The 20,188-nt window shown below is 31.9% G+C and overlaps 1 protein-coding gene across 1 annotated transcript in view; it reads left to right on the top strand.

Annotated features, from left to right (window-relative positions):
• The window catches only part of LOC148619104 (uncharacterized), a 48,381-nt gene that overhangs the window by 5,906 nt on the left and 22,287 nt on the right, over window positions 1-20,188 (top strand). Inside the window, exons 3-4 of the mRNA XM_088578661.1 lie at window positions 14,698-16,192; window positions 19,274-19,525. Of these exons, the coding sequence (XP_088434787.1) occupies window positions 14,698-16,192; window positions 19,274-19,525 (1,747 nt within the window). The remainder of the gene's footprint in view (window positions 1-14,697; window positions 16,193-19,273; window positions 19,526-20,188) is intronic.

The following is a 20,188-nucleotide window of genomic DNA, read 5'->3' as shown; positions in this document are numbered from 1 at the left end:
GTTTCATGTTAATAAGGTTTCTCTGTATGATAAACAAGTCATGTAAGATACCAGTAATCTGACCATAATAGATTCAGTTTGTAATTCAATTTCATTGTTTGATATTTTACCAATCAACCCAACAAAGTCAGGATAGCAGATATTTGTTGAAGTTTGGCTCATGTTAATTGTCAGTAGTAAATCACAGTCCAATTTTGAATTGAACAAGTGCTTAATACTTGCCTGGAATCAATAAGATCCTGTGTTTTATGCCGTTCTAATAACAATCATTACCATAATTGTTTGATTCAGGTTTAAACAGCCATTGGTAGGAATACTTGTGCTTGGTAATTTGTAAATGCCTCATTTCCTCTTTGCATCATGACTGGTTGTAAGACATTTCTTAACATACAGATAATTATTTGTTCCAACAAGTCTTTGTCTTAGGGCTAATATAAAAATCATCCTTATACTACTGTCCTGGTAGAAGCCAATTAAATTTGCATGCAACAAAAAGTTTCCAAATTTTGTATTACTGAAAACCTCTTAGAAGTTCTTAATAAGTTTATTTGTTAACTAAAATTTCAATTAGGGTTCATTCAAGTTTTTGTTGGTAAATGGCTTCGGGAGTAGTAAATCAGGGACAATGTACATTATTTTGTAAGTTCCTTACTTCCTATTGGTTTAATCATTATGTTTCTGCTGGTGGAATGGAAAGGAGTTATGGTATTCCCCACACAATTCAGTGTTGCTTTGCTAAACCTTAGTTCTGTTGGTAGATTGGAAACGAGTTATGGTATTCCCCACACAATTCAGTGTTGCTTTGCTAAACCTTAGTTCTGCTGGTAGATTGGAAACGAGTTCTGGTATTTCCCACACAATTCAGTGTTGCTTTGCTAAACCTTAGTTCTGCTGGTAGATTGGAAACGAGTTCTGGTATTTCCCACACAATTCAGTGTTGCTTTGCTAAACCTTAGTTCTGCTGGTAGATTGGAAACGAGTTCTGGTATTTCCCACACAATTCAGTGTTGCTTTGCTAAACCTTAGTTCTGCTGGTGGAATGGAAAGGAGTTATGGTATTCCCCACACAATTCAGTGTTGCTTTGCTAAACCTTAGTTCTGCTGGTAAACGAGTTATGGTATTCTTACTACAATATTGTTTTGCTGTTTTTTTTGTATGGGAAAACATTGACTTAAGCTGTAAACAATGTACAACAGGGTATATTACAATAATATCAGTCATTGTCTAGACTAAGAACTGAATTTGAACTTGGTTGTATTTAAAACTTTATCATAGAAGCATTGATAAAGTCCTTTATAATAGATTTGATTTCCCTTCTCTTTGCCTTACTGAGCAACAAAGCTTATATTTGACAGATTTAGATTGAGAAGAGAAATGCGATTTATTTTATTGCTGAACTTCTTGACAGTTCTGAATTGGTGAAAATTATAGTCTATTGATTTAGACTTTATATTCAATATTAACCATTAGAGCTATTGTTTTTTTCTCCCTAGCCTTTAGATTAATACAATATTCTGCTCCTGCATACTGCTAACTGTAATGCTTTCCCTGGTCAGGTTTGTAATGGAAGTTCAATGGCTAGGGGCCATCCTAATGGCTATTATTATTTTAACATATGACTGTGTTTGGAATATATCCTTAATTTGTTTAATTTTTTAATGATTTAAGTTCAAGGGAAGTCAATTTCTGTAGTTAAACCATTTTGAATTTACTCAAATTTAGGGATAATGCCATTGTGCACCTGACTTAATGAACATGGGGTTCAGTAGTATAACATGGTTGATTAAATGGCTTGAAGTTTGTGGTAGAACAGAACATTTTTGATGTACATGTATCTTTGTCACTTTAAAAAAAAAATTATCCACTGTAAATGAAGCTTTGGTGGTATATAGGTTTCACCCTGTCATGTCGGTGTATCCATCTGTCTGAATTATTTTCTAAGCAGGTTGGAACATAGTTATGAAACTGTTGGATGTAATATAACCACAATGAAATGTGCATACTGTCAGTAATTTATGTTAGAACAAAAATTGTACAAGTGATGGCTATTGACCATAGTATTTTTCAGCAAAACTTGGTCTGATGGTTTTTCTCCAACACCTCCTCAATGACTTGCAGTATTGTTATGAAACTATTGAGTGTTAGATTATCATATTTGGATGTGCATATTGTCAGGAATTTATGTTTGAACAAAAAGTGTAGAAATGATGACTGTTACTGAACAGCAAAACTTGGTCTGATGTGTTGACCACAACTCCTCCTTAAAGACTTGCAAAATTTATGGAGATGTGCATATTGTTAGGAATTAGTCATATTCTATTATTGTGTTGTCAACAAGAAATAGTACTGATTGCTGTTTGGAGTGGGGTGTTTTAGAAATGGCAGCAAATGTGTGTGAAAAGTGGGTTGTCTATCCACCATTAAAATTGTGTCCAATGTGAATCCTATGTCCATATTGGTCCCCAAATGTACAGGGTTCAACAGGCTGCGGGGGTGTAAGTCCTGTTAGGGACTATTTCTAGTTGAATCTTAATTACATGTATATGAAGGTCTACTGTGTGTTGCATCATTTTAGAATAATTGTCTGTCCCCAGTTCTAATCTGCAACTCCTTTTAAACAGCTGAATGGAAATTGAAGAAACTTTTACAAAATTTTCCATCTTAAAGACTGATGGGATTCTATGGAAGGAACTGGGGGTATCAGCAAGAGAGTTGTGCTCAGTTTTCTTCTTTTTGTAACAATGCGATTGCGATTCAACAAATTTTTATTCAAGTTAAAAGGTTGTAAATTGATCACAATTTATCAGTATCAATAATGAAGTCTTTGATTTCTAGTACAATATGGCAGGATTCCACACTGTAAATACTGATTCCATGTTTACTCGATATTGATTAATGATAAATTCAGAACTATTTTATTCGATAATATAATATCGATGAATGAAGTTGAATTATGTAGTCCTTAAAGACTGGTTATGATAAATGTTGATATCACTGCAATAATGGGTGATACTGTGTGACATTCAGTAATGATTTCATGTTCCTGATCAGATTATTATCCTTCTGTCCTCAGGCTTAGTCTCTAATCACCGGTCTTTACATTATATTTTCATGATATTGTGCAATTTATATTTTAAAGAGCACTTTTCTTCCTTCCACCATACTGTAAATTTAGCACTTTTATAGTGTACTACTGATAGTTTTCACAATTTTTGCATTGGACAAAACCAGAAAATATGTTTAGTAGTTCAAAGAAAGTAAAAGAATCAGTTGAAATTTCTGTTTTTGCAGTATATTAGTAATATTCATCTTGGTTTATTCAAGTATTTATACTGTCTGTAAACCACTTTCATATTTTCAGTAATGTTTACTTCTGACCAGACTAATAGTGTAGATTTATTTTGTCATCAGGATTTGGAGCTTATATACTATTCAGTTTAGGGAAAATTTTCTATCAAATCCTCCTGTTTCATTCTTGTCTGATTCTCATGATTTCCTTTGTGGCAAAACATTTTAATAGTAGATTCACACTTAATTAGCAATGACTTAGCTCTGATGAAGAAAGTACTCCCAACTCTTCAGTCTACTGTACTATTGGGACTGTTTGATAAATCACTTTCTCCATTCCAATTTTCCGTCAGTTTTATTGCTGTTTTACTATCGCCATAATCTTGATGAAGTTTCCTGCTTTTGTTCCTTATATAGCTACAGACATGACAGAGTAAAAGATCAGGGTCTATTCTCATTTATCAGTAACAAGTTATTCAGAGATGATACTATGGAGCATACCTGCTCAACCAATATGACAGATAGATATACATGTACATGTACTAGCTCTGTTTCTGTTTTTTTTTTTTATTTACAGCCCATATAATGATAATGTTCAAGGGATAGATATGGTCTTTTCTTGGTAAAATAAAGATTACCTGATAGACTAAACTGAATAAATGAGAAGAAGATTTAAAGATATCATATCATGCATATTCAAAGGGTATTTAAATCTGAAAGTCTAAATTTTCCAGGTAATTGTCCTTAGAAAGTTCATCAGATGTTGATTTCTCAAAGGAATACCAAGTCTATCAGGGCCTAATCTAGATTTCAATGACAAAGAGAAGTTTTAATTAATTCTTTTCAAAAAAATTATTTTGACAGTTTGGCTTTATAATCAATTACAAAAACTTCTCCCTGTCAAAAACAATGGGAGAAGTGAGAACAATAGGAGAAGTTTTTACTCATTTCTCCCTCTGGATTATCCTCTATCACCTTGACATCATTGTTGTTCTTACAATAATTTGTCAATTATTAGACATTGTGCTCCCCCCAAAAAAGTTTCTTAGGATCAAATTGATTTTTATTTGAGGCAGAGTTGTAAAAAAAATTATTTGAATTTAAAAGATAACTCAAACATTTGATAAAAAACTAGTGTAAACAGTACATGTATTACATTTTTTTTTCAATCCCACTATTCAGCCATTTCAGCTACATTAATACCAGAAATCCCTATGAGTTCTGCTGGATGTAACTTCCTGACAGACTGAAATCAGGCTCTCAGTAGTTCTATATTTATATTGATCACAATTATGAAGACTTTTTCCTCTATCTAGTTGCTTTATACTATAATTTCTCAACATTGGGATTTGAACAAAGCAATAGTTTTCCTTATTGGCTTTGATTTTATTAATTGGTTTGTTTTGACATCACCAGAGAAACATTTCAAGGTGACATTTACAAGGTTTTTATGAGAGCCCCACATTGTGGATGCAGTTGTTTAATGGCTGTTACTTTGTCTGTGCATTTCACATCAGTTCTTGTGAAACCATATACCCAAAAATATACAAAATGGCAAACTTGAATCTCTCATTTGCATATTAGGGTTTTGAATCAAAATGGTATGCATGTGTAATTGTGGTTTTGAGTGAAAAAAGAAACCAATTTTGAAAGCAAAAAAGCTTAAAAGGCTCCATATTAGTTCAATTTGTACATTACTTTATTACAGTATGAAAATATCAATTTTGAACTAAGGTTGAAGTTGGTAAATAACTATTTGTAAACACTTCATATGAAAAGTTTCCACTATTTTATTACCAGTGATTTAAATCTTAGTAGACCTTTCATGCAACCAGACTTTTTATTTGATACTGTTTTGGCACTAAATCATACTAGAAAATGAATTCAACTTACATTAGATGATTTTTTTTGCATGTTGACTTTAATGACCAAATTAAACATCTGAATAGATTAACTTCTGAACATGATGAGCCAGGATCATGGTATAATTTTGGTTTCCTTACTAGAATCAATGCATTAATTATGCTATACTGAAATTTACTGTAGAAACTGGTACGGAACAGGAAATTTCTGAATATCATGTGTCCCATTTGGTTAATCATACAAATGAGAATGGACAACCTATCAAAGACTAGCTAAACACAATACCAATATATAGCTGAGCTAATTGGGAATACATTGTAGGAATTCTGATAAAGATTATGGTTAATATTTTATTTATTTTGTGATGTTTATTGATTTAATGATCTTTATTGGCAATAGATAGGAGAACCATGAATAGATAGGACTAAGAAGGCCATTTATCACAGTAGAACATCCTGGATTTACTCCCAACTCCTTTTGAACTGGCCACTTTTTAAGCCCATTTTCACAAGTCCATCAGAATTAGGGATGGGTTGGGTGTGATCACAACCCTCTCAACAATTCATGAAATATCAGGCTCGTAAAGCATAATTTAGAAGTGCCATAAGTGCCCAAAATTATTCTGTTTTTATTTAAAAAAAAAATTAATATTTGCAAGGGGATTGCCCTCATAAACTATCTCTTGACCCCCACCCCTTTTTGGCAAAATCAGGAAATGGCCCTGGCATCAAAATGAGACATGGTAATAGTGTCTGTCCAATTGTTGATCTGTTCATTCATCTGTTACTCTTTATAGATGTTCTGTGAAACTGCTTGGCCAAATGTTTCCTGAACTGGTAGGATATAGTGTTATCACTTGTATACTCCTCTAATTCATCAAATATTGTGAGTGTTATAGGACAGACTATTTTGAACATTGATCTACACCATATGACCTTGTTTTCTGTGAAACTGCTGGATTGAATGCTTCCATATTTTGTGGGATATTTTGTCATAAAGAGTAGACACACTGCCATTTAATTCTTTAGATTTTGTAATGTTACTTGGCATTTCACCAACAGAGGGGGAGACATATCTTGTTGAAATACATATTCTGCAGATTCCTCTATAAGTTTTCACCTTGCTTCATAATATTTATCTGTTCTGTTCTGCTACCTTGTACATTTTATGACCAGATTCTGCAAAACTAGCTTCTTTTCACCTTCATTAGGACATTCATACCTGTTGGTATGGTTTGTGAACAGAACTTTATAGGCAATATGCTTAAGGGGTCAGAAGGTCAAAGTTGCTATCAGCTGTAACTGAAAGTGTTTTTGTGTTGCTTATTATTGATGTGAGTTTCTTCTCCATGTTTTGTTCTCACAAATTTTATTGGGAAAAGTAAAGTTTGCAGGATCAACATTTATCAGAAGATGTGAGATAGTTAGGTAATGAAGTTTATTATCATTTAATGACATTTAAAATATCCAATAAATGTTAATAATAAAATGACCATATTGGGAAGTCTATGCTGACTAGACTGGTAAAGTGAGGTTTATTGCTTAAACTTCCTCCTCTTTATACCAAGAAAGATATAAATTCTTAATAGAGGTTATTGTATTGTGAAAAGTCACACCCATAAAATGGAAAGCTGGTATTTTCAGACTGCATGAACAGACTGTCCTGTCGAAATTAGAATTATAAGTAGGATGTATTATGAAATATTAATGCAGTCTTGGTGTCCACTGTCAGTCACCATCTTTACAAAGCACCACTTGACTTATTTATGCTAAACAATGACACATCACTTGGCATAAAATGTTTTCATTGATTCATGGGATTAAGTATTTTGTTTGATGAATCCAGCGGAACTGAAAGGTTCATTGGATGCCTGGAGCATGGAATTAGCCATCTCAGTCAGTCAACTCATTTTCACCAGAAGCTGCTGATTCTTGCTTATGATATTTCATAAACTTTCACTTTGCTTCTGCGAAGTTTATCACTGGTTTTTTCGTGGTTTTCTTGTAAGGAAATTTTATTCAGACATCCCAATAAAAACCTCAAAAAGTGATACCCTATCAACAAAACACTTACTGGGTACTATTATGATATATGTATATTAGTTTCTCTTTGTCCGTCTGTCTGTTTGGAAGAATTTCAGTTCAATTATCTCAACTGCAAGCATATGGATTGATTTCAAATTTGGTATTGTGAATACATTGTAAGTAATTTTGGTTGCTGTCCCATATTAAATTCCTGTTTAGTGGGACACTCCCATTTTTCACTACTAAGAATGAGTGACGTTATACCCATATTCACATTTACCTTTCGGTGAACTGATTGTTTGATGGTTATGTGTCTATTTATACCCCCACTGTGTGGAGAGGTAGATATATTTTACCCTTGTCTGTGCTTATGTGGGTCTGTTGAATAACATTTTTTTTCATCACACTTTTCTCAGCAACTACTCATCACAGTAGCTTGAAATTTTAACACATTCTTTCTGTAGGTATGCCATATGGTTAGATATATTTTTGGAGAAATTCTACATCATCTTCCTGATTACTGAGGACCTTTTACCATATTTGGATGCAGGGGTATCACTAGTGAGCCATTGCTCACATAGTTCTTGTTAAGATTAGTTTTTCAGTTTTAAGTAAGTTTTAAATACATGCTTCTTATCAATTCCTTTGACTGTCTAGTAATTTTCTTCAAAGAAAGACATGTTATTTATAACCCATGGTTTATATAAATGCAGCAGCATAGGGTTTTCATATACGGATAGGTTTTGTAGCTTTAAATGACATTAAATCGTACAATAGAGCTGTTATGTACAGAACATGTATGTGTTTTTGTCCTGATTGTTTGTATTCATTGATGTTAGATTTGAGTTAGATTATTGATCATATAATGGTTAAAAATTAGTGTCTGGAATTCTAGAAAATATTGAGTTTTAAGCATTGATTAATATGCTATAGGAGGCAGCCTATTGATGCTCAGTGATGCTTGCTTTGATTTAAAAACATATAATAAATATAGGATCAGCAATGGATTTTTTTTAGACCTTTGAAAGTCTGGGTTTCCCTTCAGGTGGCTGGAATGGTTGATCATTAATGGTTAATAATTTCTGTATTGCCAGGGTTGTATTTAGATCTGGACCTGTGTTACAGAGTAGCCATGGTATTGAAATCAACTCCTATTGTAAATATCTTCCTGAGTAATATACACTGTTGTTTAGAGATGATTGTGATAGGGGTTTCATATTTAAACCATTTAAATGGTGTTTGTTCATTCAGTATTCTGTAATTAATTCATAGACCTATTTAAATCTTATTCATCCTCATAAATTGATATTAACTTACTAGTGGTATAATTTGGGTATGAAAAGTTATTGGAAGGATATAATAGTTCTTAAAATCAAAGTTTAACTCAATAGCTGAAGTAGACAATAAATTGTGACAGTCATGATATTCACACATTTAAATTTATGTTTCTGGATGAAACTGTCTTAATTATGATGAAGTGCTTTATATATTCAGTCGCATAAGAAAATTCTAATAATGAAATGATTTATTCTTCCATTGTATGCCAAAAATAACCATAATTTCATGTTTTGAAGTAAAAATGAAGATGAAAAATAGATGATTTATTGAATTCTTGGTTCCTTATTTCATTGTTTGATGCTCATACATGCCGATTTAACATAAAAGTTATTTTATCAATTATTTCATTGTTTTAAAATAGTTTTGTATCTATTTGAAGTGTCAACTGTAATTGTAGTAGTACAATTTCCATCCCATATGAGTGTTGACTTCTTCTGAGGTTCTTTCTTCAGCTTGTTTCATGGCAGTGTCCCAGATAGTCTAAAATAGAGGGATTCAGTGCCCTACTTCCCTTCTGATGTGCCCCTCTTCGATCAAATTATGCCTGTCATAACAGCCATTTAATATAAAAACCTCTGCTTCTAATTCTCCTTACACTGTCATGATGACTTGAACCAAAATGTAGTCAAATTTAATACCATTTAGTTATAATTTTTGTTCCCCACCACTTTGTTGATACAGGTGCCATCCTTGCGTATGTGTGTGTGTCCGTCCATCCAGTCACACTTGTGGACACAATTCCTTGGAAAATGCTGGATGAATTTTATTCAAACTTGATGGATTCTTTTTCAAACTTCATGGGATTGTTAGTCACCATTTGTAGTAGATCATATTGTGTTGCCATTTTGATTCAACAAATTTTACAGGAGTTATGGGACTTTGTTGAATTTGTTCATTCTACACTTTATGAAAACTTTGTGGACGCAACTCCTCAGAAGACGCTCAACAGTTTTTGTTCAAATTGTGTAGGATTGATAGTCACCATATGTAGTTAGTCATTTTGCCCACCATTTTGATTTGACATATTTGACAGAAGTAATGGAACTTGGTTGAATTTGTACATTCTACACTCTAGGAATACTTTGTGGATGCAACTGTGGGGTAACCGCTCAGTGGATTTTATTCAAATTTTGTAAGTTTGTTAGTCACCAATATTTTGCTCCACCATTTTAATTTGACAAATTTGACAGAAGTTATTGACATTTGTTGGATTTGTACATATTTCAGAATAGGAACACTTTGTGGACACAACTCCTCAGAAACCGCTCTATGGATTTTGTTTAAATTTTGTAGGATTGTTAGTCACCATATGTAATTAATTATATTGTGCCACCATTTTGGATTCAACAAATTTGACAGGAATTATGAGGCTTTTGCACTTAAACTTTTTTTGTTGTTGTGGTGGGGACATATGGCTACGTGTAGCAATCTTGTGAAATATATGTGTGCTCTTTTGATCCTTGTTAAAGCAGAATAACATGACCTCTTTTCCAGGAAAATTCAGACAAGAGTACTGTTAACAAATTTGCTAAAAAATTCAAATAAAAACATGTCTCAACTCACAGGTAGCTGCTTCTTTTCAATGTTAGTTACATAAGTAGCCAAGCATTGATGGAAATATGAGTAAGACACACCACAATAGAATAGCTGTCATTTTGTTAAACATATTCTTTTAATAAAACTTTTTCTAGTTCAAGTTTGAAACTGGAATTACGTTTTGCTTTTGAATAAAATGCTAAAATGTACAATTATAAGTAAATTAAAGTTTAATGCATAGGTTTATAAGGGTAATGATGTTTTGCTTGTCCTTTTTAATCGCTTATCAATTTCTTAAGACTACCGGTAGTTATACTCGTTTGGATTGTTTGTTTTGACCATATCTTTTCAAATCTTATAGTCTAAAATAATTTTATTTCAGATATTGTCTTGTTTAATATTGTAAATAAAACTGGAAAGTATAAAGAAAATTTGATACGGCCAACAAACATTTAATTGTTATACAGTGTATTTCATATAGTGGTGCTGACAGAGGATTTAATTATATGTGTACAGATATAGGAAAGTTTCACTTGAATGATCAAGCAGTGTTTAGTTTCTTCCAACAACCTTACCACTGACAAACTTTTAAACAGATCCAATATTTTTGATTTATTCTTAGGTTGGGTTGCACACTATCTTGCATCTTGGTTAGTGCTAAAGAGCTTGTGTCTGACTATAAATATAAGTTCTATGTATATGTCTCTGTGTCTATGATCTGGTCACAACATGTAAGATAGCAACAAACAAGATATCGATGTGGAAGTGCGATGAATTGTATAGTACTAAGATTACTGGTTTACAAAATACAGGCAGGAAAAAAAATTCAAACAAAAGTCTTAAAATGGGGCAGGATAATTTGGTGGGGAATGAGGCGATAAGAATCCATCAGTTAATTTTCTTGTACTGTGTTGAAACTTTTAAGTTTTATAACACAGATAATCAAAATGTTAGTTGAAAATTATTTTTTTAAGATTGGATATACTTTAAGCTATCAAGCTTCCATGTTACCATGGATACATTTTTGCCAATTGAAATAAAAAAATGATATATTTCATATAATTTCCATGAAGCAAAGCATATTATCAATAATTTGTCTGATATTTTCTTACTTGTATGCATCTCTCTACAATGGTATTGATCAGTTACAATCAAATCTAACAAATATCACAAATCTCAGCAACATTATGATATTCAATTTTTTTTTTTTTTTTGCAACTTTTGGTATGGCTCTTTTATCCTATCTTTTAAAGATCTTTCATTGACTAACATGTCAGCTTAAATGGTTTCTCCCTTTCAAAGTTGAGAGTTTGGTGTTTGGTGTGAAAACATTAGAGTATTATGGGGCTGTTGGGAAATGTCTGTCTAGATAATGCTGCAGCATGGAAGTGAATACTTAACATCCAGGCTGTTTTTATGTGAAAAAAAAATCCATTTGCATATTGGCAATACAGTTGTATTAGGTTTAGATATTTTGTTTCCCTTCATAACCTAAAACAATTGCTTAAGTAATCTGATTTTAGAAACTGGAGTGGGTCTAACTGTGAACAAAATTATATGTAATTTGTCAGAAATATAAGCTGATTCCATTTTACTGAAAAGTTCACCAGTTGTTTGTTTTCAGTATGAAAACATATCCTATACTATAAGGTTTTTTCAAGGACATGTATTTGTCAATAATTTACAATTTTGGTGGCATTACCGGGTACTGGGTATTCTTAGCTTCCTAAGCCATTGATTTCATATTTAATATGTCAAAATGTTGACATGACAAATTTCATGTTGTCTCTAACAGTTGATTTTTATATTTTCCGAATGCAAGCCATTTTAGCAAGTTTTTCAAAGGGACATAACCCACCAATACCTGACAACCTTGTTGGTGGTCTGATGGGAGAAAGGAAAGACAGTAAATATTTTTTCTTTGTAACTTTAAACTATTTACACTTCAGTAAGTAGCAAAATTAAATTAATTATTCATAAGTAATCCACTACTGACTGCAGCTCAGTAAGTCAAATACAGTACTTACTGCAGCTCAATAAGTCAAATGATGTCCATTGCTCCAATCAGACAGTAAACCTGTTTATCATGTTGGATAGTTACTTCCCATGGCCTAAAATGTTTAAAAACAAAGTCAAAGGTAGGAATATGAAAAAGGTCTATTTTCGAATTGAGTAAGGTCTTGACAAGATTTAGGGTATGCTAAGCAATTTAATGTTCCAATAGTCTCATCTGCAACATATCCCTGTGGCCCCAGTAAACTTGGATAACTGTACTGCTCTTCTATTATCCATTAAAACAATCTTCCACTTGCTTGGTTCTGTTGGTGAATCATAACATTTATATCATAATGAATTGTCTTTATATGAGAAGATAACATTGATCTGTAGTGATTTTAGGATCTCTAATTTTTATGACGTCATTACTTGATTATTTACCTTCATCACCTTATGTTACATGAGTCACTTGAATATTTTTACCATGATAAATAATGTAGGACCTTTCTATCAATTAGATTTCATAGAAAGTGAAATAATTGAATGTTGGTAATGCATGCCTTTTCAATCAATTATCAATCACACAGATAGTGGCCCAAAGGTGAGAGGAGAGTTATGTTTATATTGATGAGAATGAAAAGGTTTTAATTAGGTTATGTGCATATGTAAATGATTTTGAAGTCAAAATACAGATATTTTACCTCTAACACTAAAAAACATTTCCAAAAAAAAGTGAAGCAAAAGTCTGACTCTGTAATGTTTGAATTAATGTACTGTAGACCAACTAACTTTCATGAGTAATTAATGTACTGTAGACCAACTGTAATGTTTGAATTAATGTACTGTAACTTTCATGAGTAATTTGTTTTTGCTAATTTCTTAAGCAAAAAAAAATTGTGAAAATTAATTGCTGCAAATAAGTACATTTATATTTGATACATGTGACACAGAGTAGTAATTCTGAAAAATAAATAGAAGTGAAATAAAAGAACCAGTCTGAAACACAAAATTAACTAGGTTAATTTGCAGTACTTGTTTTCTGGAGATATGATACCATGTGTACCTCCTGTTTATAACAGTGTACTTTGTATGATTGTTGGGGTACATATAGTGTCTTTTATAGAATTCAGTTCTGGCTGAAATCAATCAGTACTGATTCATATATATATAAAGTAGGATGAGATTTTCCTAGCTTTGTATGGCTCTGTATGTTTCACTGTCAGTATCCTGGCAAATGTCTATAAACTTCATGCATTTTAATGAGCAGTTCTGTTATCACCTCAATCTAGCTTTCACAGAAACTAATGGTAAAAACCAATGTAATTCAACAAAACGGAAAGAGAATTATTGAGTTACTGCCATGGAAATATAAATGCATGAAAAATGGAAATCAAATAGTGAGATATTTTATCGATTAGTAAATACAATTCAATAGAAGTGTATGTTAAACTGGTTGATGGATGAAATTTGGTAGTCACCTTCAGGAGTTTAATCAAAATTTACTATTTCTGTGTTTGAATTGTAATGAATTTTAATGATGTTACAAATTTTGAATGTGAAGACTGGGTTGTAAGAAATCAGTCAAAGTATTAGTTTAAGTTTTCTCCAGTTCAGTATAGTAAGTGGTGGTCATACAAAATGACATGTTGATTTATGAACCCTAGATAAACAATACTTGAATTTGGGGTCAGAAATAGTGGCTAAGATTTCAGCTAGTGATAAAAAGGTTGCAAAAGATCATTTATTAGGGCCCATCACAAAATACAGATACCTCATAATGATCTGTTCTTCCCATAATTATAATTAGACTATCTTAACAAATAGTCACTAGCATTTATCTAAGATGGGACCCCAGGTCTTAATTTCATCTGTTTTTCTTAGGTGAATAGGTGACTATTTTCTCGTTTTTTGGCCCTTACTCCATACTGGTACTTATTTATTATTTTTTTTCTATCAATTAAATCAACACATTGTAAGCTATTTTATACAACATACAGTTTATGAGTTTATTCATACTGTTTATTCCCAAACTAGTTAATTTCATAATTTACATCAAGTTTTTCAGTGTTGTAAAATTTTTACTAATTATGGTATGTTAGTTGTATAAAGTTTTAATGACTCTTACCAATTATTCACAGCCTTTTGATACTTTCAGTTCATTTTCTCTTTCTTATGATTCTCAACTTTCCATTATAAAGGTATATAGTATATACACTGACAGTGAATTATAGAAATAATCATGTCCATGGGAAAGTTTGGCAAGAAAACGAACTTTCCGAGAACAGGTACTAGCCAGACAAACTTACGGATGATCCTTTTCTTCAGGCTTAATTTCTCAACCCATTGGCAACTTAAAATTAAATTCTAGAGCTCTCACTGTGCTGTTTATGTTAGTTGATGCTATTTGTTATCTTTCAATTTGCCTTAGATACTTTTTTGTCTGCCATAAACTGGTCTTCTCCTTCTGGAGATTAGAGGCATTGACAAGTTGCTCTAAGTGCCCTCATGACATAGGCTGCTTTGTGTCCATGTGATAAACCAATTGATTTCTCATGAATTAGATAAGGTATTAGTATCTTCTTAAAGGCTGTCATGACTAATAATTTTTGTAAAACCTTCATTTCATGAAAATTTTTATTTCTTGTCTTTCAGAAACACAAGCACAAATTGAGAGGGCAGATAGAAATACCTTTAGTTCTGGATCAATCAGGAAAGGATGTTGTAATAAATGACAATGGTCACCACCAAGAACTTGTATTACCCAAACATAAAAGCAATGCTGAAAGTTTAGCCTTTGATATTTTGACACCAAATAGTATTAAAAATGGGAATCCACCAGATGTGAAGAAAGCTCCACATGATGTTTTTGTAGATCAAGAGACTGTATCATTTGATTCGGGTAAAAATAAAAATGACACCAGTGGGAAAGATGAGCTGTGGCAACATTTGTATGAGATCAAGACACCGGAAAAAAACGTTCCAGTAGAAAATAAAGTACTTAATAAAATAGCTGATGTTAATAAAGCTCAAATTTCACAAGAAAATAAATATGCAAATGATGACTCTCACAAGTTGAAAGATAGAACTGAGGATCTCGGTAAAAAGAATAGTGGAAAAGAAAGTGAGAAAGATGATGATGGTATTAAAGATGACTATGTTGATTTATATGATTATGATGATTCTTATGGTTATACAGATGCATATTATCACTACTATGAGTATGAGGAAGATGGAGTATTTAAAGATCAAAATGATAAAAAGAAAGAGAAAGCCAAAGAAGAGAAAAAGATAGATGTTCCAGTAGAAAATAAAATACCTAATAAAATAGCTGATGTTAAAAAAGCTCAAATTTCACAAGAAAGTAAATATGCAAATGATGACTCTCACAAGTTGAAAGATGGAACTGAGGATCTCGGTAAAAAGAATAGTGGAAAAGAAAGTGAGGAAGATGATGATGGTATCGAAGATGACTATGATGATTATGAGGAAGATGGAATATTTAAAGATCAAAATGATAAAAAGAAAGAGCAAGCCAAAGAAGGGAAAAAGATAGATGTTGTGCCTCTCAGAAAAAAATCTGGTTCAAAGTCTCAGTCATTTGAGGAATTGATCAATGAGATTTATGGTGGTGTATTGCCTTATTCTGTTTCAATTGAAAGTATCAATAAAAAAATTGGAGGGAAAGATTCAAAACAGAGAGGTAAAAACACAAAGAAATCACATAAAGGAGTAGGTACATCAAATTCTAATGTGAAATTATCCAACACTATAGGAGGAGGGAAGGATAGAGGGGACAAAAATGTGATTAAGTTGAGTGATCATAATCAGATACCTTTTCACCAAGACATGCTCGAAGCTGTTGAGAAACTCCAAAAAACAAAAACAGCTGAAAATATTAAACCCACTACAAAACCAATGAAAAAAGAGGTGATGAGTTCAACAAAGGCTCCTCAACTAACCACCACAACAAGAAAAAATAAAATAGTGAAAGTACTAAAGAATGAAAGAGAACAGTCAAAGATAAATGCTTCCTTTAAAACACCAAATGTTGCAGAAACAAGTCCAAATCCTCCTACAACCAAGGCTGTATCTGTGACTGCTGCACCAATAAATGGTGTGAAGGAATATATCCAGTCTAAACCATTACGTAAGTTTATTGTTTATTGACAAATATGGTGTTGTTCACTTTAATATTTTCTGTTTGTCGTTTTCAAATAACACATTATAACTTGATGTTAACAAAAAAATTTTGTATGAAATGTTGTAAGGAGTTAATATGGAATATTTGTATAAAAAGTTCAAGTAATAAAACAATTATATCCATAGGTATAAACTAAGTTTTCTCAGAGTTTTTTTGATTGATTGTCACTACGTATATTCATAAGTGCTGTACAAGATTCAACGATAATGTCTAATGAAGGTTCTAATATATAACTAATGACTGTAGACAGAACCTGTTGTACCTCAGTTCTTAGATCAATAGATTGTGTAATACCACCTAAGTATTACCAGAATTGTATATACTTCACAATCACAGTCTTATTCACCATGTCTGTGGAACTAATTTCCACCGAGAATTACTTGGCTTGTATTTTTATTTGGGTTTGTTGTCTTTTGACCGATTCTGTAATGTATGATATTGCTATGCAGCGTCAGAAAATCATTAAATCGGCTTTTGCTTGAAGTTTCTTCGCCTTTTATCAGGAATTGCAGACTGACTCACAGACTCATATTACAAGTTTAGTTACTCAATGCTGAGTCAGTATAGTTTCCAGACAGGTGAATAAATGCAACAAGCTGTATTGATTGAGAATAATTTTTTTTTAATTCAGATTTTTGCCAGTCATGAGTTATGTCACATGTTCTTCTTTAGCATTCATTACATAGGAGTCTTTTGTGTCAAAATCTTATTAATCTATGTAAATAAATCACTGTATGCACAGAATCCAGCAATCATTATCTATTGTGAGTTTTCTTGATGCATTCTGCAGTCAACATTGAGTCATAAACAATAATGGTAGTTGTTGTATACAATACTGAGACATTGATGAAAAAAAAGAAGTGTTTGTACAGGGATGCTTTAGCTCTAGCTATCATTTTCATGTTATTTTTTTGTTTGTTTTTCTTTTTTTTGTTTTGCTTTTTATACTTCCAACAATTATTTTGTACATGTACTGTTTGTACTCTGACATAAAACTGATGATTTGGAGTAAAACATGACTTAAAGTTTTTTTTGTGACTGATTTGAATTTAGGCCTCTAATTAACATTTAATGGTCAGATCAACAAATTCTCTCCATCACTAAGTTTCCTCCAAATCTTTGGAGTCAATAATCTAATTTGGTTTGCACTATATGTACATACCCTTAGTATAAACTTGTTAATGAGACCTTGGTTACTGAATCTCATCCTTTGATAAAGTTTGATTTGTCGGTAATATTGTGTTTTTTTTTAATTTATTAATGATAAGCTTTATTAAGAAAGTTATGTATCCACACTCATATTGATTCGTTTCTATTCATCTATAGGGTACATAACACAGTCAGCACACAATCTCTGAAATTACTGAACAGAACTTCATGAAACTTGTTAGCTAGTAAAACAGTTTATGCATTTACCAGTATGCATATTTTAAGGGACAAGGGACACAAGTTCTTGGAGGCAAAACTAAACTTTGATTTCAACTCAGTGAAGCACATTTTTGTGTGATTTTTTGTTTTACAAAGTATGACATTGATAAAATGAATCCAGTTAAGGTAGAATTTATTACCCAAAACCAAATGAATTTTACATGCACATGCATTTCTGATGTAATGAAGTGATCCAAAACCATTCCATACCAAGCATTTTATACCTTTCATAGATAACCATAAAATAGTGTATTTTTATTACTTAGCTGAATTGTTACTAAATTCTGTATATGATGGTCTCTTGTTAAAATTCATCCCCAGAGTGATGTTTTAATACAAGAATCATTTAAGTTTGTACTGCATTCTAGGAATGTAATGATAAAATATTGATGTTATTTTATGGAACTTTTACTAATGATAGTTAGTATAGATTTCCCAGAAATTTTCATTTCTCAGTAACTGTGAACAGTAATTAATGACATTATACAGGAAGACACTGCCATGATATACCACTGAAATTATGTGTTGTCTGAAACACTTTGTGAAAGAATAGCCCATAAATTTCTCAACACCAGACTAGTTCAGTCACAAGTTTTAACTTTTAATGGTTATTCCCATAGTTTATATGCTATGCCTTTGGTTTGTTTGTTTGTTTGTTGGGGTTTAAGGTCCGAGCAGCAATATGGATTTAAAATATAAAAAAATCACTTTTTATAGGGACAAAATTTATTGGAGTATTGGGAATTTTTGTTTACTTTTTGTATTTACTGAAAGATAAGATTTAAAAACTAAAATTGTATTCAGACTATTGTATCTTAGACAATAATAGATAAAGTCCCTGTCTTTATGTGACCTTTAATTTACAGAATACTCATGTATCCTTCTGAATATAATTTAATTTCAGATGTAACACATTTTTGGATTGGATAAAAAAATTTATCCATCATCTCATAGACCAAATTTTGTAATGTGACTGTGACATCATTAAACTTTTTTTATATGATTTATTTATTGAATTTTTATACTAAAATTAAATTATAAGGAATGACTGTTATATTTTTTCGGTCTTGTGCAGGTTATTTAGTGTGCACCACATGATTGAGGTTATTTCTTCATAGACCTGAAAATATAACAGTCATGTGAAATAACCTCAATTCCATAATGCACACTTGAAAATAACCTGCTACACAGGTTATTTAGTATGCACCACATGATTTTTTTTATTTCTTCATAGAACTGAAATATTACTTGAATATTCCTTGTTTTAGGTAGGAAATTTTTCTTTGCATTTTTTAATCAATAACGTATTCATCATTGAAATCCAAAAACACTCGTCACACTAACTGATAAATGTCATAGATCATGTTAGTTGAGTGAATCAGTAGCTTTTAAATTATTTCTTGTTTGCATTTTTTTATTTTTAATTTCTGGATCAGATCCCAATTTTGTAATATAAATGCATGGACAACTAACTCATTTATAATACACTTTATAATTCTGTACTTCAAAAGAATGTTTTCATTGTTAATACATTTATAACATTATTTATGTAGTGTCCAGATCTGTTTATACTAAAAACCTTAAATTCTCTTCTTTTAGAGCTATGTATGGACAATGGTGGCTGTTCCCCAGGAAGGATGTGTCACAATGGTGTGTGTGTGTGTGGAGAAGCAAGTATGTGTAAGAGTCATCATGGTGTGTCTGTGTGTGGTTCTGATGGACAGCTGTACCCTAGCCACTGTGAGTTACATCGTCAGGCCTGTCTTAAACAGATCCACATCAGAGTAAACCGTAATGGACAGTGTGGACAGGATATACAGACAATCTTCAAAGTACAACCAATCTATGGAGGTAGGGTTAATACATCATGGGTAGAGAGTTCAAAGTGCAGCCAATCTATGAAGGTAGGGTTAATACATCATGGATATAGAGTTCAAAGTTCAGCCAATCTATGAAGTAAGGTTAATACATCATGGGTAGAGAGTTCAAAGTACAGCCAATCTATGAAGGTAGGGTTAATACATCATGGATATAGAGTTCAAAGTTCAGCCAATCTATGAAGTAAGGTTAATAAATCATGGATAGAGAGTTCAAAGTACAGCCAATCTATGAAGGTAGAGTTAATACATCATGGGTAGAGAGTTTAAGTACAGCCAATCTATGAAGGTAAAATTAATACATCATGGATAGAAAGTTCAAAATGTCCATTTTACTCAATGAATAAAAAAAAAGACAACACCCTATGTAATTTCACATTTACAAAAATCGAAACTTATGTACAATGTATGCAAATATATAAGAATGTCATATTTTAAATCTATGAAAACATGATGGATCAGAATATGTATGTTATTATCAGTCATGATTAGGATGTGTGATGTAGAATTATAATTGATTATAAAATGTTCATTACTTTTACAGTTCTTGATGAGAAAATGAAACCAGTTGGACTTAAAAGGCTTTTAGTAAAAATTTTTGCCCATATAAGCTAGCTAAACATTCCATATAACATTT

This window comes from Perna viridis, chromosome 4 (genome assembly GCF_037379345.1).
Source record: "Perna viridis isolate PV_CMFRI_1.1 ecotype Kerala chromosome 4, ASM3737934v1, whole genome shotgun sequence".
In the NCBI taxonomy this organism is placed as follows: Eukaryota; Metazoa; Mollusca; class Bivalvia; order Mytilida; family Mytilidae; genus Perna; species Perna viridis.
The sequence above is the reverse complement of the archived record's forward strand: the minus strand, read 5'-3'. Positions and strand labels throughout refer to the sequence as shown.